The 24,688-nt window shown below is 40.7% G+C and overlaps 2 protein-coding genes across 5 annotated transcripts in view; one reads left to right on the forward strand and one right to left on the reverse strand.

Annotated features, from left to right (window-relative positions):
• Positions 1–7,044, forward strand: part of FARP1 (FERM, ARH/RhoGEF and pleckstrin domain protein 1) — a 334,579-nt gene extending 327,535 nt beyond the window's left edge. For all 3 annotated transcript variants that reach the window (XM_069064154.1, XM_069064153.1, XM_069064152.1), the window contains 2 exons: positions 926–1,077; positions 4,386–7,044. In XM_069064154.1, coding sequence (XP_068920255.1) covers positions 926–1,077; positions 4,386–4,467 — 234 coding nt within the window. In that variant the 3' untranslated portion in view covers positions 4,468–7,044. The remainder of the gene's footprint in view (positions 1–925; positions 1,078–4,385) is intronic.
• Positions 7,045–9,758: 2,714 nt separating this feature from the next.
• STK24 (serine/threonine kinase 24) overlaps positions 9,759–24,688 on the reverse strand; it is a 152,254-nt gene continuing 137,324 nt past the window's right edge. For both annotated transcript variants that reach the window (XM_069064155.1, XM_069064156.1), the window contains exons 8-11: positions 24,080–24,203; positions 22,881–22,949; positions 14,650–14,786; positions 9,759–10,848 (exon numbers count right to left, since the gene is read on the reverse strand). In XM_069064155.1, coding sequence (XP_068920256.1) covers positions 10,812–10,848; positions 14,650–14,786; positions 22,881–22,949; positions 24,080–24,203 — 367 coding nt within the window. In that variant the 3' untranslated portion in view covers positions 9,759–10,811. The remainder of the gene's footprint in view (positions 10,849–14,649; positions 14,787–22,880; positions 22,950–24,079; positions 24,204–24,688) is intronic.

The raw sequence follows: 24,688 nt of genomic DNA on the forward strand, positions 1-24,688 counted from the left end.
AATTTTAAGTGTGGTTATTATTCTTCCCCCTCCCCCCCAAAAAAAATCAGGCTTGGCTTGCAGTTAAAAAAAATTTAGATACAGGTAAAATCAATTTAAAGTTTACATCAGAGGTAGTCTAATAATACAGTGGTGTTAAATTGAAATGGAAACAGTCCATAAGAGTCCTTGCATATTGACTTAGATTCAAAATGCAATTTGCCTGTTTTATTGTATTTTTTATTTTAAATATTTTCCAATTAATTTTAATCAGGTTTGGCCTGTATTCTGGAGTGTTGTAGGCCACATATATTTGATGTCTCTAGTCTAAAGGTTAATTTTGTCCAGGTTTAAAACAAACTGACCAGAGACTGCCATCTAAAGTCACGGCCAGTGTCCATTCCTGCCCTGAAGGGCAGCACATCCCCAGTGTGGCCCAGTCAGGATATCAAAACCTAAGATTTTCATTTTCCTGTTAAACAGTCATGGAAGAGGGCTAGGGGCCAGCCAAGAAAGGTCAGAACCAGTTCTAACTCCTCAGTGTAGACTTCTGGACAGTTATCTACAGTTAGTGCACAGGTCACCTTCTCCAAGGGAGAAAAGCATCAGCCAGCCACTTTTATATGGGCTTGTTCATCTTTAGGGGCAGTAACCACCTCGGGGAAGAAGAGTAATGATTTAATTACTCCCAATTGTCAGGAGCTCTTTGTGGGTAGTTAGGACTGGATGGACCAGTTGGCCAGGCCTACATAGCTACAGATACTATCCCCTCCCCACCACAGGGTTCTAGAGAACAGTTATCAAGTTCTCCTGAGTTCCTGACCATCAAAGACGGTGCTGATGAGAAAACTGTGTTGCTAGGGCTCTCGAGACAATTTATAACAATTTGACTTGTGGTTGATGGCCTCTGACTGCTTTCCAAACCTGTTCTACTTGTTATTTCTAGGACAATCATCCCTTAGCCAGCCTGCCTTTATTAGGATATTCACTCACCATTCCCTCGGAATCAGAGAACATCCACAAAGACTATGTGTTCAAACTACACTTCAAGTCCCATGTCTATTACTTCAGGGCTGAGAGTGAATATACATTCGAAAGGTAGGGCTTTTTGTTGTTTGACCTCTGCCCATTGTTTGTTGAATGCCAGGCTTTCCCTGCAATGATGGTTAGCCTCTTTTGGCTACAAGAACTGTAGCCCCACTGTGTCTTCATCATGGTTCTTTGTGTGCTGTGTTTCACAAATAAGAATTACTTTATTTGATATGGATGGGAATACAGTCTAATACTGAACCACACTTTAGTTCCGTTTATAGCAGCCAAAAGAATAATTCTCTAAGTGAGTAACAGCTTTAGTATTTCTTTTGGTACAAGGTAGGAGAACTCATATTACAGAAATCGAGTTCTTCCACTGTGCAACTTTAGTGTTTCCTAGTATGAAGCAAAAACAAACTGTATGTGGGTGAGGTTAGTGTAGGAAACTAACTGTTTTAATCATTCTAAATTCACCTAAACACTCACAGCAGCCAAGAAACTCTATTTGAATGGGGGCCATCCTTCATCTGGGTACTCGCCTTTGAATTTCTCTTCATTTCTTTTCTCCCCACCTCCCTAGGAATCTAGTTGCAGAAACAGTTCCTTATACCAAACAGAAAACAAATGTGTAAATGGAGATGGGGGGAGAACCTGCTAATGATGATCTGATGCAAAAAAACCCAAAATCAGTTCCTTCCTCATGTCAGCGTCAACCAGAAAACATTACTTGTTCTCAAAAGATATTTGAGAGAGAATTGATGGGGGAGGGAAAGCAGTGTTCACCTGTTCATAAATACCATTTTCATAAACAAAGGATATGAAATAAATTTCAATACTCAGATTGAAAGACTAGGGAAAGAAAATATGTGCCCTGAATATATACATTATAAATGTGTGTCATGTCAATGTAGAGGAAAAGTCTTTGATCTAAATAATAATAAACGCTAGGTGACAGTCCTCTACGTAATGTCTAATCTTGCACGTGCAATTTTGGTTTACAGAGACATGCCCTAGTCTTATGTCTAGTAAATCATTTAAAGGATGCTAAGAGAAATTACTCTTAAAAGAATCTTTAGAAGATCCCCAAGGCCCCGAAACACAAAGAACCAACATTTTTCCTTCCTAAAATGCACCACCCAGAACTAAATGCAGTATTCTGATGAAAGTACATTGTAACCATCGTGTTTCTTGTTCTGGATAGCATGCTGAGCAATTGAGGTAGCAGTCTACTAAGCCCCCCAGATGCGGTATGTAATATAAAATGTCCTCTTAAGCTTTAATAGTTTATCCAATTTATAATATAAAAAAGTGAGACAAATCTGATGAAACTAAAACGATAAATGTAAAGTTCTACATTGTCACTGTCAGAAGCACACACACAAGTTGGATCTTGTGCAGTCCTGGTTAGCATTCTCTTAACTTTGTCTGCAAATATGGCACATGGACCTTCTGGGGATTCATTCAAATCACATAAAAATATTGAATAGCATAAGGCCAAGGGCAGAACACTACAATGCACTCTACGGGAGTGGTCTTTGAGTCACTTGGAACCATTCTTTGCACTGGTCATTTAGCCAGTTCAGAATCCTCTTAATTTATAGCAACATTTTATACATGACATGCTTTGCTGAAATAAAAACATGTACTTCTGTCATGCTGTCAGAAACTGAAACCAAGTTACTTGAACACACGACCTGTTCTGTGAAATTATGGCTACCTTTTGAAGTACTCATAAATCACAGTTCTTTCCCTTTGTTCTAGAATTTTGCCCCTATTAAATTTCCTGATCCTTAGTTTCCATATGCCACTTGTTTTTAGAAAATGCCACCTCTCCCGTTTCCCAAGATCTTTCACAACGGCTTAGCAATCACATTTCAGGATGCAGACTCCTTTGGCTACAAGAACATGAGGCATCCTCCCCATCTCTTCCACTATCTTTGGTCTCAATGTATTCTTTTTGGAAGAGAAAAGCAAGATGAGAGCCTTTGCACCCGCCTTGAGCAGTCAGTGGTCCTTTATTTGGCCTCCCTCTTGCCCCTTTCAGTTGGGCTTAGTATTAACTTCATTTTGGAGCTTTCAGTTACCGTTCTTACATAAACACACTCCTCTTGTGCAATCAGTCTGTTACAGGTCCCTGTTTTCATCACGTAGGCATTTCTTTATGATCCGCTGGTCTGTGAGTTTCCAGAGTACACAGATTGGTCTCTTCAGGCAGGTTTCCCTTTTCTCATTCAGAATCACATCTCATTTTGAGTGTCACAACCCTTTGGAGTAAATTCACCTGCAGAATATGAGGTCATGGAATTATACCCTTGAACTTGTGAACTGACCTCCCCAAAACAGACTGTATCTGACTTTGCTCTCCTCTGTCCCAAAGCTCCCTTTATTTCTTCTTCAGTAACTAGCTCCAGCATGACAACCCCCCTTATCACTTCTACTTGTAGAAGGATGAGTCAACAAGGCTTTATGGGGACGGCCAGGTAGCACAGTGAGTAAAGAGCACCGGCTGCAGTGTTGAGAAGACCTGGAGATCGAATCCCGGGCTCAGACACTTAGCACCCACCCAGAAACACCTGGCTGTGTAATCTTGAGCAAGTTACTTAACCCCCAGTTGCTGAGGGGCGGCCAGGTGGCTCAGCGAGTAAGAGTACCGGCTCCAGTGTTGGGACGACCTGGAGATCAAATCCGGGCTCAGAAACTCAGCACCACACCCAGAAATAACTGGCTGTGTAACCTTGAGCAAGTTACTTAACCCCGATTGCTTTAAAAAAAAAAAAAAAAGCTTTATAAAGCGATTAATATGTGCCAAGTGCTGTGGAAACAAAGGCAAAAACAGGACGAAGGATGAGGCAGTTTGTGATTTCAATTAAACATACATTTTCAGTGTCGAGTGAGCAAAAAGGTACTAGAAGGTAGTTTATTTGAATTCACTTGAGCTTGTGAGGTATCACTGAATAAGAGGAGTATTTACAGTGCAGGGTTTTAAACTGCTGAACTAATAAAATGGCTGGATCTTGTAATAACAGCGAAAAAGGCATACTTAAAAGACTGAGCTGGAAAGAGACCTGAGTTCAGACTAGAGCTTCTAGCTATCAGTCCTCCACCCCACTCCAGGGAACTGAGGATACGCAGCTTTGGATGGAGGTTGGTGACTTGAGCCCATCTCTCAAGTCCAAATGTAGTGCGACTGGTCTTGGGTCAGCAGGTTAGAGATTATCTCTGCGGTCCTTTCTAGAATCCCATTCCGACTCTGCTTACCTTCATTACTGACGCTTGCTCCACAAGAAATCCTAGGTATAGTAAAGGTTATGCGGGCTGGTTAAAAACAACTTAAACAGATGGGCAGAAGGTGATGTTGTGTTTTCCCCCTCTAGGTGGATGGAGGTGATCCGCAGCGCTACCACCTCTGCCTCCCGTGCTTGTGTCCTAAGTCACAAAGAATCCCACGTGTACTGATGGCTGACACTCACGTTTCTTGTGCCAGCAGTTGCTGCTTTTCTAGAGGACGTCTGAAGTTACTTTCTCCTGTATTAACGAAGCCTAGTAAAATTAAAACAAGTGGTTTTGCAGCAACTCTTGTCTGTCCCAGCAAAACGGTTTTTAATCTAGTCTTTCCAGCCGTTGACTCCCCCTCCCAGTGGTAACCAGACCACACCACCTCCTGTCCTGTGTGGCGTACTGTGGGTCCTTCTCTTGGTGTGCTGTTTTTTTTTTTAGCTTGTGCCAGTATTAAAATATCATTCCTAGAGTGCCAAATGACATTTCCTTTCCTCCAAGATTGCACCTTAAAAAGCAGTACAAATGTACCTGCCTCCTTCCCAATGAAAACCGTGTTCCCATGTACAAGTGCTATTTCTTTTTCTTAAAAAAAAGGGAAAAAAGGAAAAAAAACTTTGTTTTGATCAGTAGACTGCGTTTTTAAATGTAATGGCTTTTTCAGTGTATGATACACAATAGAGGCAGTCTTACAGTAAAGGAGGTCATTTTCAGATTTTGTTTTTCAATCTTTCTACTTTATTAATCAAGGAATTCCTACTAATTTTCTATTGTTATAAAAGTTTGCAGCACACAAACAATATTTCACTTTGGGGTTTCATGTTATAACGAGCTACTTACTCTATGACATTTATCGGACCTTTGTCTTGGTGCAAGTTGACCAAATTGTTTACCTGTTAATTTTGAGAAGTGATGACTATTTGCAAAATGTAGATTGTTTTTTAAAGAGAAACAGTGAAACAGAAGTCCAGTGCAATATTATTTGGGCTATAAATGTACTGTGAATGGTGTGTACAATGGGAAGATATTAAGCCGTGGTGTTTTGCTGTTTGTTTCACAAGCATGAAAAATACCTGTATGTCATTAACCAGGGGCCATTTGTGACATGTTAAGTTATGAAGAGTGTTTTTTGTTGGCTTAAGTGGATGCAGAAACACTATAAAGTAATGGTACTTACTCCCCTTCCCCAGGTTTTCATTATTAAGACCTAGATCCTATTGAAAAGAATTCATTTAAAACAAAGCGTTCTGTGGGCATAGATTGTGATTGTCTCTTCATAAACAGGACTCTGGGATTATCCACCCCTTGCCCTGTCTGTGGTCACGGGTCATTGACAGTAGTTTGATATTTCACGTGCCGGACTCTCGGTATCCACATGGAAGCAGGTGCATCTGAAACGTTCGTTGAAATATTCCCACTCCCAAAAGCATGTATGATGGTTCCCTTAGGGGTCTGAAGGCCTTTTCTAATGCAAGTCTAAAAAACCTTAGAGGAGCCAAATAGCTCAATTAACTCGCCTCTCCTCCCCCTCCCCCACCAGCCCCATTGGTGGTGCCTAATTGAGGATACGAAGGAACTTTTGCTGGAATACCGACTTCACGGAGCTGAGGCTGGCTTTGATAAAAAAAGGAAACCGATTCTGAACCGGACTAGTAGCTTTAGACTTGTTAATAACACTTGCCTTACAACATGTACCAGATGGTTTAAAGTACTAACAACTAAAGGGAATAAAAATACCTCACGCCACTGAGCATACTGCAGTTTGCAGGCCCTGCAGCTTGTCCTTTCCTTCCTCCTCCTCCCTCTGATCTGGGGGTGGGGAGGACGACGCAGGAGACAGGATGACTGGAATCAAGAGGGGATGAACTGTAGCTAGTTACAGGTTAAAGGAGTGACCTCTGATGTCAGGGCCACATAAGAAAACAGGGCGCAAAGGAGAGAGTGAAGACACCCCCCCCCCCCCATTTGCTGCTTATTACTGGTATAGTTATCCCTCCAGCATTAAGCTATGCTGACAGGGAAACCCAGAGCTAAAAGCGGGGTCTTTAGTCCACCCTCATCTCCAGATGTAAATCTTGAGCAGAGACATTAAGGGACACGCCCCAGACCACAAAGGCAGTGAGTGTCAGGTCCTGGGTGTGAACAAAGGTCTCCAACACTTAGTGAGGGCAGAAAGGGCTCCATGCAGTGCTTGCTACCTCTCTCCCATCCCTAATCAGAAAGCCTGGCTCACAGCTCAGACTGTGCTCAGTGTTCACATAGCTAAACAAGACTCTCAGAGGCTGTCTTCAAGCTCGCCCCTATAGCAGAGTGGAGATAAGTGGCGCCATACCACAGCTAGCTATCTGCTCATCTACACCACAAGGAGAGAGGACAACTTTGTGAAAGGACAGCCAACGGCTCAGAAACAAGCCAGGAGCCCAGTTACCATCCCTCTTATCTTGGCTCCTGACCTGTCCGTCAATCAGGAATGGTTGATGACTACCCTAGTTTTCCAACAGGTTGGAATGGAGACAGGAGACTGTCTCCCCATGAGGACCAATGCCTGATGTTGTATGTTAAAGATGCAATGAAATGTTCAGAATCACGGCCTCATGGATGATGACATCTTTTTTGAAGAATTCCATTCACTGACTTTTCATGTAAACCTTGATCCAGCAAGTGAGTTTTCAATCACAGGCCAAATGACAAGTGTGGGCACATCTTGACTTGAGGCACATTAAAATGTTTACATTCAAAAGCCATTTGTGGCACAAAGTGGTCTCTGTGTCAACATTTTCTGCTAGACATACAATTCCAGATAGAAATGGACATTTTCAGAGAAATGTTTTTTACAATAATGACATTTTCCCTCCCCCTCCAACATCTCTCCTTTCTTTTTCTCCTCCCAAAGTACATCAATAATTTCCCCTTAGTCTAGTCTACAGGAACTAATAATGCCTATCAAATTGGTATTAAATGTCCCCTTAACTGTTGGTTGCATAAGCATATACTGTTTAGTTCCAAATTCAATGACCGGGGGTGGGTTTACAATCTATGGGAGGGGTCAGGAATGGAGAACAAAGCCACACATGATAAGTTACATTATAAGGGCAACTTTTCTCAAGGTTGAAAACTGATTAAAATCCACCATTTGGTGGTCCCAGGCCATGACTACATTTTCAGAGACATCATATAAATACAACACTACTAAAAAAAGTCTTCATTTTCTGTGATCTTTATTTTCCCTTACATTTTACAGTACCTGAGCTTAAGAACACTTCCTGTGGGTCTACCCTCTTATTGCCGTGTGTGTGTGTGTGTGTGTGTGTGTGTGTGTGTGTGAGAGAGAGAGAGAGAGAGAGAGAGAGAGAAATACATTATCTATGTTTTCACTTTTAGAGGAAGAAAATATAAAAAAACTTACAAACTGACCATGTGTTTTAAAAACATCCACACATACAATATGCATAAAGCCCAAGAACTGAACCAGACACTACAGACAGTAGTGTACAGTTGTACAGACAGTACAACTCAACATCTGAGGGCGGAAATAACTGTTAGGGAGAGAAATAGAACCATTTTATGACTTCACCAAGGTATCACCTGTTGCAACAGCAGGCCCCACAAAGAGCCAATCCATCGCATGAAGTACAGTTCCAGGGATGTTGAATGATACAGTAACTTATCCCCAAATACTGAGCTGGACATTGGCTTGCCACTCCTGAAAGGCTACATATGTGGTCACTGTCTTTGCCCAAATGAAACTTAAAAGACCTTTTCCGACAATGAGCTGATACATGACTTAAGTATCGCGGTATCACTAAGCTTTATCCGAAGCCACTAACTTCTAGCCTATCTCTACAGGCCCGTGAAGAATGTCTCATCTAGTAGGAGTCTAATTTTTAAGTTCTACAGCACCCACAGTGCTGGAATGAAGGGTTGTAAGTGCATGTACAAATGATGAACTCTGGAGTGAGATGGAATAATTTCCCTGCATTGGAAGGGACTTTGGAGGATGGGCATCTAGTCCAAATCAAACCAGATTCCCTTAAGGAGACTTCAGATCACAGGAGACTCTAATCTCCCATTAACTGACTTTCCTTTTGGGGGCGGAAGGACATCATAATGCAGAAAAGTATACTATATAATGCATTTACAATTCAGAATTTTCTGAATTTAGGTAAATGCTACTACTTACAGAAAGCCCAGACTCCCCCAAAGAAAGTCAACAATCCTCCACAAGTTTTCCCCAAATGTGGATTACTATTCAAAGCAGCTCTCCCACAAATTACAGAATTCAGACCTACAATTTTAAGATGATTAAAGCCTATTTAACAATTAATATCAAAGAATCCTGAACAATAAGCCTGGCCCTTTGGAACAAAATCTACTATTATGGAAGACTGGCCTCAGCACTGAAAAATATCCATAATCTCTCTGTTCGTTTCTAAATTTAAATAGAATTCTAAATCTTTCCGAACTGCTATATCTTGTCTTCCATTTAACCTTTAAAAAAAAAAAAAAAGCTGCCAGAGAAAAACAGCCCATTTCTTTTAGTGGCCCCTACTTGTGAAATGAACTTTGGTGTCTACATGACACATGAGGAAGCCAATTCTGACCACATAGACTCAGCAACATAGGCTGAAATAGGCCCAAAACTGCTGGTCAAGATAAAACATTTTTTGTAATGTCAGGGACAGAGATGTACAACTAGACTTAGCAAATTAAGTTGTTTATTTCCCCCAAACAAAATATATCCCACATAGAAATTCATGACTTAACCAACATCTGTTTCTAATTATCTAATAACACAATATAATCGAAGATTGAGTTTTAAAAAAATTATTTTTCCCTTCATTCAGATAATGCCCATCCACCTGAAAACCACTTGGGAATCTTTTTTCCTCATCACTACAGTACATAATGCCCTAAGCCAATGGGTCTCACATGCCTAAACTTTTCATACAACTTAAGTGTTTCCAGGCAATGAGATATTTAACATTCTTTAAAAATGAAAATTCTTAAAAATAAGAAAGGTACCCACATATCAATACAACCTTATGTTAAGACATTTAGTCATGAAACCCTATATCAATTCAATGATCCCAGGGAAACCAGGAGTTTCTTTGTACCCTTAGAAAGGAAGGCTCTGCAAGAAGTCAGTGTGCCCTAGGAAGAACACAACTTACACACTATCCGTTATTACACCTGTAGTTTTTTAAAGGAAATGAGTACAGCAGTCTCACAAGTATCTGTCCAAAACACCAGCAACATTCATCCACATCTTTTCAGAGAAAGGTACAGGAGGCCTGAATAAATTTCAGTGTTTTAAAATTGGCCATTTCTTCTAGGAATCTTCTGTATGGTTTTCTTCAAAAATTAAGGGTACATCTACACACACACATACACACACACACACAAGACACAGGAAATAGTGGAAGGAAACAACTTCCCTCTTAAAGCCACATTTCAAGAAGATTTTTCAAAACTGGTGTAATATAAAATTTATTCATGTAAGCATTCAGACATGTTTAGGTGGTAAAGATGATATTCTGATTCTACTACAAGGTTCAACAGAATAGAGTACTGAAAGGGATAGAGATGATACATCGGGTGCAGAATTGGCAGTGGTACAATTTAAAACCCAAGTGAATGAGGACACTTACTTATTCTGGGGGCAGAGGGAGGACTTAAAATAATTTCAAGCTTTGTGAGGCTAGCCGTGTTCCAATTTAAACACTGAGAAATAGTACCATCATTGAACATGAAAGCAACCTCTGTGTGTACCAACAGATGTGGGGTCAAAAACAAAAAGGAGGAGACTCTGCATTGTTCAGGTACAAACAGGAGTTGTCCATAGGGGGGAAAAATTATTATTCAATGGCAAACCCTGCAAATACCAAATCAAACCCAAATCACTGGTCACATCATTCAAAATGTACACGTAATAAAGGCAAGGCAATATATTCAGTTATGGCCTGTCAAATATTTACTCCACTAACATTATCTACAGAAGCACTTGGCCATTTTGTACACAGTGATTCCTTAAGCACGCTGAAAGGGTTTCAGTAAAAATGACACTATATACACATCTGTACACAGATCCAACAGAGTGATTCTCCATCTCCTGTGGGAGCTATCAACTTAAAGCAGGATACCTGAGGTTTCACAATATCTTTAGTTGCCTTATCACAATCCCAAATATACATTTCAGGGTTGGTTTATTTGTTTTTGTTTTTTTAAGGTATTTCCCTTGAATATATGCACTATGGTTAAAATTAAAAACAATAATAATAACAGTAATAAAATAAAACGAGCTTTAATGAGCTGACACCACCCAATGGGGAGACTTCATCTTGCTGTGGGCCGCTGAGGAATGTTTGTTCTGTGGACGCTCTCCCTCCTCCAGCCACGGGAGACGATCCCTGCAGTCAGTCACACCTCTTCAAGGCAGTCACCGCAGGCTCTTGCTGATTTTATTTTTTAAAATAGAAAAGGAAAGAGAAAGAAGGAAAAACAAAAACCCAAATACTTAAAAAATTTCAGTGGGATGAAGTTCCTCCACCACTCAGTGAATATCTGGAGAAAGAAAGGAAAAAAATGACATCACTTTCCTGACACAGCTCACTATGCCAAGCCGGACCACCAACAGGTGAATTTTAACAAGGAGATAATACACCCCGCCCCCTCCCAAATTGCCCAATTTGTTCCTCTCCAGCCACATCAAAGGTGAACCTGATACCCAAAAGCCAGAAAGGCTGGGGAATTAGGGAGAGCCCTTCCACTAAGCTCCCACATCACAGCACTTCCCAGTTCTCTTAAACGTATTTCTTTAAAAACCAATTACTTCCTTTCCAAGCTTATAATGCACCTGGAGCCCCTCAGGAACACCATGTCTATTTATCCCTCTATCCACTTTAACACCTAGCTGCCTGTAAGCAACAGAACTATTCATTTTTCTTCCAATCACTTAAAACTGCACTAATACTTTTTGGGACTCCAGTGTGTGGGACATCACCCAGCCCCTGGTTACAATGTCTCTGTTATTAAGAAATTAAAATTTTTATTAGCTTCAGGAGTGATGGTCAGGGCCTAGATTTATATAAGCACTTGACTGATGTCACACAGAGGAAGGCGGAAAAAAAAAATACACACACACACACACACTCTCTATATATATACACACATATACATACATATATGTGTATGTACATATATAGATACTTACATGTACACACACACATATGTATATATCACATGGCCCAACCAGAGAAAGACTGGCAGTATTTAATTCTAAGGACAATGAGAGCCGACTTGCTATCATAACTACTAGAAAACAGGCAGGGTAGAAAAAAAAGAACAGTAGGTTTGCAGCTGGAGATCTGGTTTAAATGCTCATTCTGTTACTACCTCTGTGACCTTGACCAAATCACTTCACCTCTCTGGGCCTCAGTTTCCTCGTCTGTAAAATGACTGGACTAGATGGCCGATGAGGTCTCTCTGAGCGCTATCTTTGTGAACAACTGCTTTATAAGCATTCTGTACTGGAAATAGAGGATGGGGTGATGAAGACAAGACAGCTCAACAGTAGAGGTTACTGTAGGAAGGCCTTGTAAGAACAAGAAAGGGAAACACATTAAAACAAAACATGAAATAACAAATAATTTAACTGTCAACAAGTGGGAAAAAGGTCCCACTTAAAAGGGAAAAAAGTCAAAGCAAATGTATAAAATACAAACAGGACAGCTAGATGGTACAGTGAATAGAGCACCAGCCCTGGAGTCAGGAGGACCTGAGTTCAAACCCAGCCTCAGACACATAACACTAACTAGCCATGTGACCTTGGGCAACTCACTTAACCCCAACTGCCCTGCCCTCTCTCCTCCAAAAAGCAAAAAAAAAAAGACAAAAGACAAACAAGACTCTTAAAAATGCTCAACTTTCAGCAACTGCTTATGATTCATAAGCACATTTCAAAAACTGTGATGACTGAGGACATAGCTGATGTTGTATCTTGCATCACTGTTGCAGAAAAAAATAAGTAAGGGCTTACAAGGCAAGAACAAATCGGATATGAAGAGAGCTCTATATGTTGATGAAGGAAAGGACAGAGGAAAAGCAGCAAGGAAGGACAGGTGGCGGAGGGGAGACCTGACTAAGAGCCTTGCCAAGCATTATTATTTAATCTTCACAACCCTGGCAGGTAGGGGTGATTATTATCTCCACTTTACAGCTAAGAAAACTGAGGCAAAGTGATGCCCGGTAATGTGCCTGGCTACACAGCCAGGAAGCTATGAAGCCCATGTGAGCTCAGGTCTTCTGGGCTCCAAGTCCTCCTCCTGCTCTACTTCAACATCTAGCTACCTGTAAGCGACACAACCACCGTGGTTTTTTTTCCTTTTTATAGGACTTGTGACTTCTTTAGTACAGAGAATTCCCAGCAAGGGAACTCCCTCTGCCAATGCAGATGGGAAGCTACACAGCAAATTACTGTCTGCACAAGGTGCCAGGAACGCTGAGGTTGAGAACTACTAATTTCACACAGTCCTGGCCACAGGGGAAGAGCAGAGGGCTAGAAACGCCCCTCTGCCCAGTGCGTTTTGGGGATTCCCTCTATGCCACTAATCATCTTCATAAAAAAAATAAGGTGGCACTTAAACGTATGTTTAAAACAAGTGACCTTCATAGGCTCATCATTATACAAATATGAAATTCCGGACATTTCCAGAGGCACCTGGACTGATGAAGGGAGGGGCTCAGTCTAGGTCACCTCTCCTCTCCCTTTTCCCTGGAGGGCAGCCACCTTTAGTGCTAAGCCACTTCTTTCCATCTCTATTCTAAGGAGAAGCCTTACTGAAAGTCGGCTCACCTGACTCAAAAGCTCTTTATGCCACACAATGACAATCCAACAAAAAGCTTGGGAAATTATCAGTCACAGTCAGCTCTCAATAAGCCACACTAATGAAGGGGAACATTGGCATAGATAATTGAGAAATAAATGTAATTATTCCCCTCATTTTGCTAGGAGGTAGAGTAGAAGGTGGAGATTTACAACACGACTGAAAGTACATTAAGCAGAGGGGCCCCAAGTCTCAAAGAGAGGACATACACCCCGGAGAGGCAGGGATAATAACCCGTAATGGACAGTAACAACAGGGGCAATGGAAATGATCTATGAAGACGTCTAATGCTACTTCAATTCAGCTTCTAAGGTATGTCTGAAGGACACTGAAGTCTCGGAACTTTTGCCTCATTTTGCCTAAAGTGACACCACAAATGCCTGGTCACAGGATCATGAAAGGAAGGGGCCTCAGAGGTCATTAAGTCCAAATTCCCTCATTTTAAAGATAAGGAAACTGAGGCACAGATGTTAAGCAAATTGACCAGCCTTATACAGCTAGAAACATCTGAGACAGGATAGCAACTCTGACTTCAATTACAGCAAAATCAAACAATCCAAAGTGCGAGGTACTGTGCTATCTGCCATAATGCTATATTGGGATAAACATGGAATTCTGACTAGAGCATGGATTTCATAGATATCTTAGAATTAAGGGCTATCTGAGCTGGAAGGGACCTTCTAAACATCATTTCTATGTCTGTCATTCCCAACTGAGTCTTACAAATACAAATTCAGTGAATGCCTTTAATGAGACAACTATTTGGGAAGCAGAGGGGCAGAGTGGAGAGCACTGGATTTGGAGCCAGGAGACCCAGGTTCAAATCCTACCTCTGCCCCTTTAGTGCCTGTGTGACTTTAGGCAAGTCACTCAAACTCTCCAGAGTCTGAACCTGAGGACTCTCAGGGGTCTACTCTAGTTCTAAATTCATAATCCTTATCTAGAACACTGTGCAGTGCTCTGGGCCTAATCTGCCTGTGGCCCTCCTGCAAAGGGAACAGCCCTGTGTCAGTGTTTAAATGAACTTTATCAGGCCAGAAGCTTTGTCATAAGAGGTACTTTAAACCAGGAAGTCAATGGAGTGACAGACACGGACAGGTGCGTGGCCAAGGGACTGATCCAATTTAGCTGTTAGTCATGGCTTTTAAGCTCCCAAAGCATCTTAATGATCTTTTTAAAAAAAGATCTTCATGTGTGTTGTGTGGTTGTGGGGTGGGGAAAGGAAAGTAGGAACTCCAGGAGCACAGAATACAGGGACAGTCTCAGAAGGGCCCGAGGTTCTCTCCCATCCACTGGGCTTGGTTATTCTTCTCCGCAGAGCAGAGTTCTTGACTAGCTTCACTTTGCTTTACAGGAAGTAAGGTCTGTTCCTTTTTGAAGCCTCTTCATGCCCAGAGTAATTTAAAAACAACACATACATACACTACCATCACTTCCCAACACACGCTTGAGCTCACATCCAAGGGCAGCAGTTAGTTACCTCTGCAGCCTCTGTACAAGCTGAGACACCATGGTGTCCGAGATCCCAGGACAGGCTTCTTCTGCCAAATAAATCGCACCTCTCAGTTCTTCAATGGATCCCATGTTGCCTCCACTTGCCTGGCTTTTCTCTTTCAACTTAAAAACCAATTAAAAAAATGTTATTAACAAGGGAACTGCTTGTAAGATGGAATATGAACATATGGGCCCTGAGTTAAATCTGTGTATCTCTTGGGTTGTATTTCCAGTTTCACTCCTGAGGATCTAGATAGTCCTGAAACTACCTGGTTTCTCCTAAATAAGAACAGGTAGGGAATACTTTCTCCCAGGTGTTCAGAGAACATGCTGGAAGCAATACTTGCACAGTACTACTTCCATATTACTTATGTATCTTACATGGGGAAAAACAGACATTCCTCGTTAATAGCATGCTTTTCTTTTTCTAGTAGTACTGTAATCTTGGTTCAAACACAGTCTTCGTTTCCAATCTACACCTTTCATCACTTCTCCTACCTAGCAAAACATCACTTGCAACAAAGATTAACAGACGCAAAACAACTTGAGCAAACCCACCTCCCGTAATCTGAGTGCCATCTGAGTCTGTGTGAGGAATACTCCTCCCCCTCCTCCCCCACACTTCTGTGGGGTCAAGCTTGGTCCTTCTAATGACAGTGGTCACTTTCTAGTCACTGTTCATTCTGCTTTTCTGGTTCTGCCCTCCATGAATTCATCTCAGCAGCCCCCCTGCGACTCTGGACTCTTCACAGTCACTGCTTCTTTTGGGGCTACAATATCCCATCACATTTATGTACCACCATTGGTTTAGCCATCTGGCAATCAACAGGCACTACACTCTGCTTCCAGTTCTTTGCTCCTACATAAAGCACTACTACTATTGTGACGCATTTAGAGTTTATGGAAGTTTAAGCCCATCTTTGACTCTTTCTTGGATTAGATGCCTGGCAGTGGAAATGCTCAGTTCAAAAGGTATAATTGGACAATTTCTCAAAGGAATTTTATCATGTTATAGTCCTCTAGTATACAGATTTCTACTTAAAAAAAAAAAAAAGCTGTTACTTGGAATTATGTCAAAAGTCCCTAAACTGTGCATACTCTTTCACCCAGCAAAGACCTATACCCCAAAGTGATCAAAGAAAGAGGAAAATTACATACATGGACAAAATACATGTCAGTTCTTTTTGGTGGTGGTGGTGATGTTTGTCGTGTGTTCTCAAATAGGACCGTAACATCAGGGAGGTATTCCATGACATGCAAATGAAGTGGATTTAAGTGAGGGAGGGCTATGCAAAATCACTAGCCTCATTTTTTCCTTCAAAGCCATCTGGGATCCAGTGGCCAGATATAGAACAGGACAACTCAAGATCGCTCAGGACACAGCAGAAGACCTTGGACTTTTTAAGTAAAAGTCTTTAACAGTTCTCAGGTCTTAGTTTGAGGCAAAGCCCAGCGATTAAGGCTTAATCTTTTGTGGTGGCAAGAAACTACAGATAAAGGAGAGCCCCTCAAGTGGGGAATGGCCAAACAAATTATGGTACCTGAGTGAAATGGGATTCTTTTGTGATGTGAAAAATGATGGGATAACTATTTGAGAGAAACCTGGGAAGACCCTCCTGAATGAAATTGAGGGAAACAAGCAGAAACAAGAACAATTTATACAATCACAAAATTGTCAAGACAAACAACTTTGAAAGACTTAGTAACTGATTAATATCATAACCAAGCAGATTTCCGATGAGGCTAACGCATCCCAACTAAAAAGAGTTAATGATCTCAGAGGGGTCCAATTGAGACATCTATTTTTTAGACACCACCTATGTAGAAATGTGTTTTGCCTGACTATGCTTATTTGTTAAAAAGGTTTTGATTTTAACACAAAACTAGCCATGTGACCTCGGGCAAGTCACTTAACCCCAATTGCCCTACCTTCCCCTCTCCAAAAAGAAAAAAAAGTTTTGTTTTTCTTGTGTCCATCTCCTTTCCCTCCCCTCCACCCTCAGGCAATTTGGGGGTGGGGGATCAAGGGGCGGGAAGGAAAAGATTTTTGCTCATTTTTAAAAAACCAAATCGAATTTAAAAAACTAAAGAAAACAGCTGGTTCACTATAGGCACTACACAAACTATTTCTTGTTTGAACCCTGCTTAAGTCATCAATGAAATGTTTTCAATCCTCCCAGGGTTCTGGATTTCATTGACATTAATGTTCCCAGAGAGACTGCTACACTTCAAACAATGTATGGTCTTTAGGACAAGTGTATGGTCTTGGGCTGTTGCAACTAACTTTCTGGGACTGACAGAGCTTTTCTATATGTAGCACGCTATATGATAGAGTGTGTGGGTGTGTGTATTTTCAATGATAAGACATAAAATGCAGCACTGATCCCACAACTCAAAAACTTTTCCAGCTTAAGTTCTAGCTGAGGTTGGTAATAATAAAAAAATGCAAGCCATGATAAAGTGCCACAGCAGGACTTTGGTGGAGACACTCCTCAAAAAGCAACCCCAAATCCCATAATATCCCACACCAAGAGTTCAGCTTTGATTTTTAGTAGAGTTCTACTTACAAATTAGAGTCTTTTGAATGCCATGTGTCTGAATTACCTTCTAAATATTAAAGGGACTAGTCTAAAGATGCAGCAATCTGTCTCCTGTCTTGAGTCAAATCGCTCAATTTGGCAGTCCAGGAATGCCTGAAAATTTTCCATGCTGATCTAACCTGAATAACTAATTGCACTTTTGCTCCAACAATAATTTAGGTCAATTTTCCTAGGAACTTCACTCATTATAAAAATAACTGGTCCACTACAGGCAAAACCCACATATGCAAACGACACTGCCCAGAACAAAAGGAACTTAAGACATGAATGACAAATATGAACCTCTACTTAGCCTCCCAACTTTTTGTCAACCAAGAATCAATTCATAAGTGCCTACTATGTGTCACAGTGCTAAATACATTTTGCTTAACAGTCCCAGAGACAATGATGTAATATCAAAATGTTGTACAACAAGTTTCTCTGATGAAGGCCTCATCTCTCAAATGTATACCGAGTATAGAACCGAGTCAAATTTATAAAAATAAGAGCCATTCCCCAATTGATAGATGGTCAAAGAATATAAATAGGCAGTCTTCTGCAGAAGAAATCAAATACTCATATTAAAAAATGGTCTCTAAATCATTACTGATTAAAGGCAAATTAAAACAATTCTGAGGTACACCTATCAGAAATGACAAGTCCTGGACAGAAAGAGAGAAAATAAGTACGTTAATAAAACTATTGGTGGAGTAGTGAACTGGTCCAACCATTCTGGAGAAAAATTTGGAATGAGACCCAAAGAGCTATAAAACTATGCATACCCTTTGACCCAACAATACCACTACTAGGTCTGTACCCCAAAGAAATCAGAAAAAAAGAACCTATATGCACAAAAATATTTATAGCAACTTTTTTGTGGTGGCAAAGAACTGGAAATCAAGGGGATGGCCATCAATTGGGGAGCAGTTAAACAAATCTGTGGAACTGGTGGCAGATGATTACGATGGATTACTACTGTGCTGCGGGAAATGACGAGGGGAGTGGTTTCAGAAAAACACATGGCAAGACTTATACGAACTGATGCAAAGTGAAATGAGAAGAATTAGGGATCATCGTGCACAGTAACAGCAGCGCTGTCATGATCAACTGTGAAAGACACATAGCAACTCTGATCAAGATGATGATCCAAGATAATTCCAAAGGGCTCAGGAAAAAAAATGCTGCCCCCTCCAGAAAGAGAACTGACGAACTGAGCACAAACTGAAGTCTCATTTTCTCACTTTCTTTGTTCTTCTTGCTTGTTTTTGTGTACAATATGGCTAACTTGGAAATGTTTTGCATGATTCCACACGTACAATTAATGTCATACAGCTTATCGTCTCAGTGGCTGGAGGGGGAGAAAGAATTTGGAACTCAAAAATGTAAAAAGAAAAATGTTAAATACATTTAAAATATTTTTTGGAAAAAAAATGCAAACATGACATTATCAAGGAAAACTGAAAGTTAGGCATACCCTGTAAAACTCATGTTGGTCTGTTTATGGTGTAAATCAGAGGCATCAAACACACAGCCAGCCAGCCATGGGCCGCCCACAACACTCCTCTAAGTGCCATCAGAATCAGATTAAAGTGTAACTGAGAAACGTTTAACAAAAAGTTAATAAAAATACAATAAAATGTAGATAACGTTAAAAAAGAGAAATGAATAAGCTGAGGAACTCAAGAGGTGAAGGTGTTAAGAATATGTTAAAAACCAACCATAATTCCAGAAGATTTTTGATGGAACATATTATCTATCTCTAAACAGAGAAGTGATCAACTCTCATACAAATTGAGACATTAAAAAAAAAAAAAGGGCTGGGGGCAAGGGGATGGAGAAGAGTGAGGTGGTCAACATCTCCTACTGTTATGGCAGAAACTGAGGAAAGACAATGAACTCACTGAGAAAGGAAGATGGAGTCCTGGAGATGAGGAGGCCAGAATCTTAACTGGGTGACAGATATGGATTGAATGAACATGAAAAGAGGAGAGGATATTGAGTGGTTGTGTTGGAGGGAGAGCATGGAAGTGGCAATGAGAAGCAAGAAGTATCCCAATAAGCAATGAGTTTGGGCTATGTGGAAGGGGTGGGATGCACTAGAGTGGGACACTGGTAGAGGGGGGGAAGGAATAAGAGAACAGAGGCCAGGGTTTGCACAATGAGAGTTAAAGGTTCAAAATCACTGGAATGGGAAGGAAATGGAAGAGTGGGAGCTAGTTCAGGTAGGTTATCATCATCCATACGCATTCAGCCTAGAGTGGAGTTGACCCAAGGTATCAGGCAGCATTGTGGACCTGAAAGGGTCTTCCCAGAGGAGGGCAAGGCAAGTGCTGTGGGGCTGCAGGTGTCCAGAGAGAGTGCTGGAGTGGATCAAATGGCTGCTCCCAGAGGCCCTCACAGAAGCCTTCTGGGAAGGTGCAGGCTGGGACAGCAATGGGGTGTCAGTGTCCAGACACAGCACCTGGAACCAGTTCTGTTATTAACATGTCGAACTGAGGCATTTCAAGAGGATTTGGAAAGTTTCAGTGGCCCATTCCTAGAAAGTTTTTCTCTTTAGCTCCTATCATTCTAGAATTAATTATTTACTTGAATTTTACTAAATGGCAATGAAATCAGAAAGACAAGATATCATGTGAGACTTAACATTAGGGAAAACTGAGCAACTCAACTTTGTAACACGGACCTCTTCCTCTTCTGCCTAGACTGCAACAATCTGACCTTGAGACTTTCACCAAGAGGAGCTGGAATTTCTCAAGAGAACTAAATATACAACAGCAAGTAAGAGTCTTTAAATGAATAATTTGCAATTGCCTGCTGCTCCCTTTCTTCCACGACCCTAATTCTGCCATTATAAGATCTACATTAGCATTTCAAGTGATAGCTCTGAAATGTGGTAGAAATGTAAGAAGCAGTGCAAGTGAGAATTCTGTAAAGTGACACAGTGAATCAAAGACCTTATAAAATCATAGGACCAGAGTTCTCAATCTGTCAAGGTACTCAAATACTACCTAGTCCAAACCCCATCACGTAACTAGTTAAATTTGGAACACTGGAATTTCATTTCTTCCTGTCTTGTGCCCTCACCACCCATTTGCTCGTAAGAACAGTTACATCGTAGAAAGCTTCCGTCAGTTACGTAAAATTCTGTGTGTGAAATGACATCACTGTCCCATTCGTAAGTCTTGCCTCGTTGGGGTTCTTCCAGTTGTTAGACTGAACTTTCAGAGTTCTCACTTTTGAAAAGTGGAAGGGCCTCAATTTTAGATGTTGTTGTGCTTTCACCATTTTGTTTTTAAATAAAACTACATAAAGTTGTGAATTAAACAGAATAAATTTCTAACTTTAAAAGCAAAAAACAAACACACACACACACAGTTAACGCCATGCTCAAACAAGTAGGAGGCATCAGACTCCCAAGCAAGAGCTCTCTGTACTGCTTTTCCAACATTAACCGTCATCTGGGCCAACGAAGCATTTTACAGTGTGAGTGATGTTAAAGCATAGAGCACTTGAGCACTTCTTCAAAGAAGTGCTTTCCAAATTCAAGGTATGATATGTTCTTTTTGTTGGGGCAAATGGGGGGGGGGGGGGCCGGGGGGGGGGGGTTCCCTTTTTTTTTTTTACCTGTTGCTTTGGTTTAAGTTCATTGAAAAAATAATAAATTTACTTGAAAGATAGGACATGAAAAAATGCTATGGAATTTAGAGAACAAACTGACATTTATTTAAGTTTTACTAGTCAGAATTAGGTTGTGAGCTCCTCAAGGGTGGAGACTGTGCCTTTCTGTGTGTCCCCAGCTCTTAGCACAGGGCTTGGCACAGAGTAAGCAGTTAATATGCTGAATGGCTGACAGAAAAGGAACGAGAATGCACTAGATTCCTCCTGGTGTTAGCTAAGGAAACATTCCTGAATATTTCCTCCATATGTCCACCAAAGAACCCCCGAGCCTCCCCCCAACCTAGCAAATCCTAGGACATTCTAATATGCTTGAGCCTATCAAAGTGAAAGATTCTGGACAAATGAATGAACACCCAGGAAACCACAAACCCTAATCTATCAGACAAAAGAATCAAAATGGTGTCATATAAAGACACAGAAATGGTAATGAGACAAAGAACAAAGGTACCGTCTGAGGAAGCACAAAGTTTTCGATTTAAACATGGATGCTGCCCAATGGGAGATGGGGTGTGTGGTATCACTAAATTATCAGCCAATACTGCCATCTGCACAATGGTATGCTGACCCACAGACTGAATCAAATCTGCTAAGCACTTTCAAAAGGGTCACTAAAGCCACGCAGAGAGAAGCAGACAGAGCCTGCTCACAGCACAGCGGTCAGGTTACTGGACCTGGACTCAGCCTAGACACTTATGAGTTGTGTGATTCTGGGTAGGTCAAGTCCTATGCCTTGGTCTCCTCATCCATCAAAGGAGGGGAACTAGACTGAATGCCATCTAACATCCTTTCTAGTTCTGAATCCTATGATCGCTCCCATTTCTGTGACATAGTCTCTACCCTACTACATATGCTCTAGTTTTGTCAGAGGCAGGAAGCCAGGCCTCCTAAATGAGCCTATGACATGCACTGAGTTGGAATTCTGATGAAAGAGTACAAAATGTATCCTACAGCTCCTCAAAGGCCTAAAGGAAGAGAATAAGCAGGACTAAAAATTCCCTTTGAAGAAAATAGATCTTAAAGGAATCTTATATGATGTCTCACCCCTTCTACCTCAAAAGAGCTGTGGAAATTATATAAGATAACATCTCTGAAAACAGTAACTAACAAGTTAGTAAAAACAGTAACAACGAACAGGACTGTTGAGTACAGATAGGCATGGCTTGGTCCAGGCCAGGAACACCTTTTGCTTTCTAAGTAATAGCTAAGGAGCTACAGCATTCTCTTTGTACTTATGGGGACCTTCCCTGGAAAGAAAACCAACTGTACTGATATCAGTATCACCTGCAGGCAGGTGAGAATCCCAATGAGAAGGAACAGGAAAATGCCCATCAGAGAGAGAACCAAGGCACAAAGGAAAGAAAAGAGCAGACCATCAGACACCTAACAGGCTGCTCTCACTTCTAAAACATGTGCTCTCATTCTTTTAATGGGAATGCTTTAACTGGTCAAGAAAAAAAGCTGAAGTTAGACAACAGCTGTTAAGATAAATAAAAGAGATCAAAGATGGCTCTTCTTATGACCAAATCTACTTTTGGCAAAGCCATGTAAATAAGATGATGCCCCAAATCAAAAGCAAAATGGACTGAACTAAAATTATACTTTAGGGGGTAAGAGTTACAAATAAAATTAAAATTAAGACCCAAGCTGCATAGATCCACATACTTTTAATAACTAGTGTTTACTGCTTGTCCCCACACAGGAACAAGACTACAGGATACCACTGTGACCAACCCCTCAGCCTGCACTGGGGTGAAGACAGGTGTGGGGATGGGAGATTTTCTTACAATAGTGACACTAGGCATTCTCAGTTACCTAAGTGCAGCTTGAAGCCGGACACACCCAGTTTCTGAACCTCTTTGAAAGCATACACATTTCTCTCATTTACCATTTTCCTGACACTGCCACCACCACAGGAAGACCAATTCCTAAAATAAAATGTTAACAATGTTAGCAATCTTACCTCTGCAAATAGAGGAGAAATAACTGTAGATAAGCACTGAGACAAAGGCCTCTTTGGGATATCTTTCACCTTAAAAACAAATCAATAAAATTAACATAATTTTAATAATTTGTTCTGCATTTAACAAAATTTATTAATTTCAAATCTTTCACTCAAAGCGTAACTATTTCTGCTTACACTGTGGTATCTGAACGCAAAAGGGCAGAGGGAATAATGTTCTTTCATGTTTATTATCAATGGATTTAATCAAAGGTAACCACAAACTTGATTATCTCTCATTAGACCAGAAGTTTAATATATAAAACAATATCAAATATACATGGGGAGGAAAACTAGCTTGTATACCACAGCAATGGAAAATCGTCACTGGGTTAAAAAGAAGTAACATTTGTTTAAAAAAACAAAACAAAACATAACTCTATGTTATTATGCTACTGGAAGGGGGGGAGGGGGAGGGACACTCCAAGGAGTTTTCACTCTAAAGGGTAAAGACCAATAGAGGAAAGATAATTTAAAGAGAAAAATAGTAAACTATTAGGACAACTTACAATGTTTCTCCTCACTGGGGCAGAAAAGTACAATAAAATCGTACCATTTGGATTCATAATAATTCCTGGTTCACATACATTCCATAAAGAAACTGGGATGAATTTTATCTTTAAATTATTTACAGGGAAAGGTTTTTCAAGATAAATTAAATTAACACTATAGCCAACATGGAGGATGCCCCCCCCCCACACACACACACACTTTAAGGCTTTTTTTTTAGAGAAACTATCTCAAACATTACACACATAAACAACTACTGAACTAATTATAAATGATCCAGATTTGTATTAAAGCAGAATTAGTAAGACCATGCTAGGTAGTCATTAGTTCAGATACATACTAAAAGCTACAGCTACTGTAGCAGCAATAAAAAGTACAAAGAGACAATGTGCTAAACAAGGATCAATAGAAGGAATCAGATAGAAAGCTTAAAGGCCTAAGACAGCTGTCTTCAGGGATCTAAAGGCCGAGTGAATCTTTTAAGTTCCCACAGTCTGTTCCTAAATTTTGAAATTAAACAGCAAAATGCCATAAATTGGGTGAGTAAGAGGTCCTTAGTAAATGATCATTAACGTTTAAATAATGAGGTTCTGTTTATAACTTCGTATTTGATTTCTATTCAAACATTCACATGTAAGTGATCATGCTACCTTATTTCTCTCCAGTTCCCGTGGCTGAACTGCTCCATTCTCCAGCTTCTTGGGGTCTTTTTCTCTGATTGTGAAGATCCAGTCTCCTGCGTCACTGCCACCTGAGGCCTGACCATCTGTTTCTCTAACACAAAAATTGAGAAGTCTTCCATCACTAAGCATATTAACGCAGAAAGGACTCAATTCACTAAAATAGGAAGGAAGATACAATGCTACAGACACAGCAATCAAGGATTGGGCGGGCAGGCAGGTAAAGACATACAGGGTAGTTCTACATCCTGGGTGGCCTATTGAAGTCAAGCTCAACAAAACTTCTAGTGGGTCTGTTTGAATTGGGCAGCTGGCAGCACAGCTGCTGTGTTGTGCCACAAAACTGAGTCCTTCTGAAGGGAAATTTGGACAACCAGCATGGCAGCCCCCTCCAAATAGAATCCTTGTGATTTTATAAGACAAAGTGAAAATACTGCACTTTCTCATTTACACAGAAAAAGAGGCCACTGATTAGAAAATGAGGTGGCCACCACTTTGCTAAACAGAAATGAAGGCTAGCTGCCATAATCTATCTTTGGGTTCCCACAGGTCACAAATAAGCCTGAAATTCAGAAATGA

Source organism: Petaurus breviceps, unplaced genomic scaffold (genome assembly GCF_028583685.1).
Source record: "Petaurus breviceps papuanus isolate PSGF00001 unplaced genomic scaffold, PetGlider_PUasm1.0 90625, whole genome shotgun sequence".
Classification (NCBI taxonomy): Eukaryota; Metazoa; Chordata; class Mammalia; order Diprotodontia; family Petauridae; genus Petaurus; species Petaurus breviceps.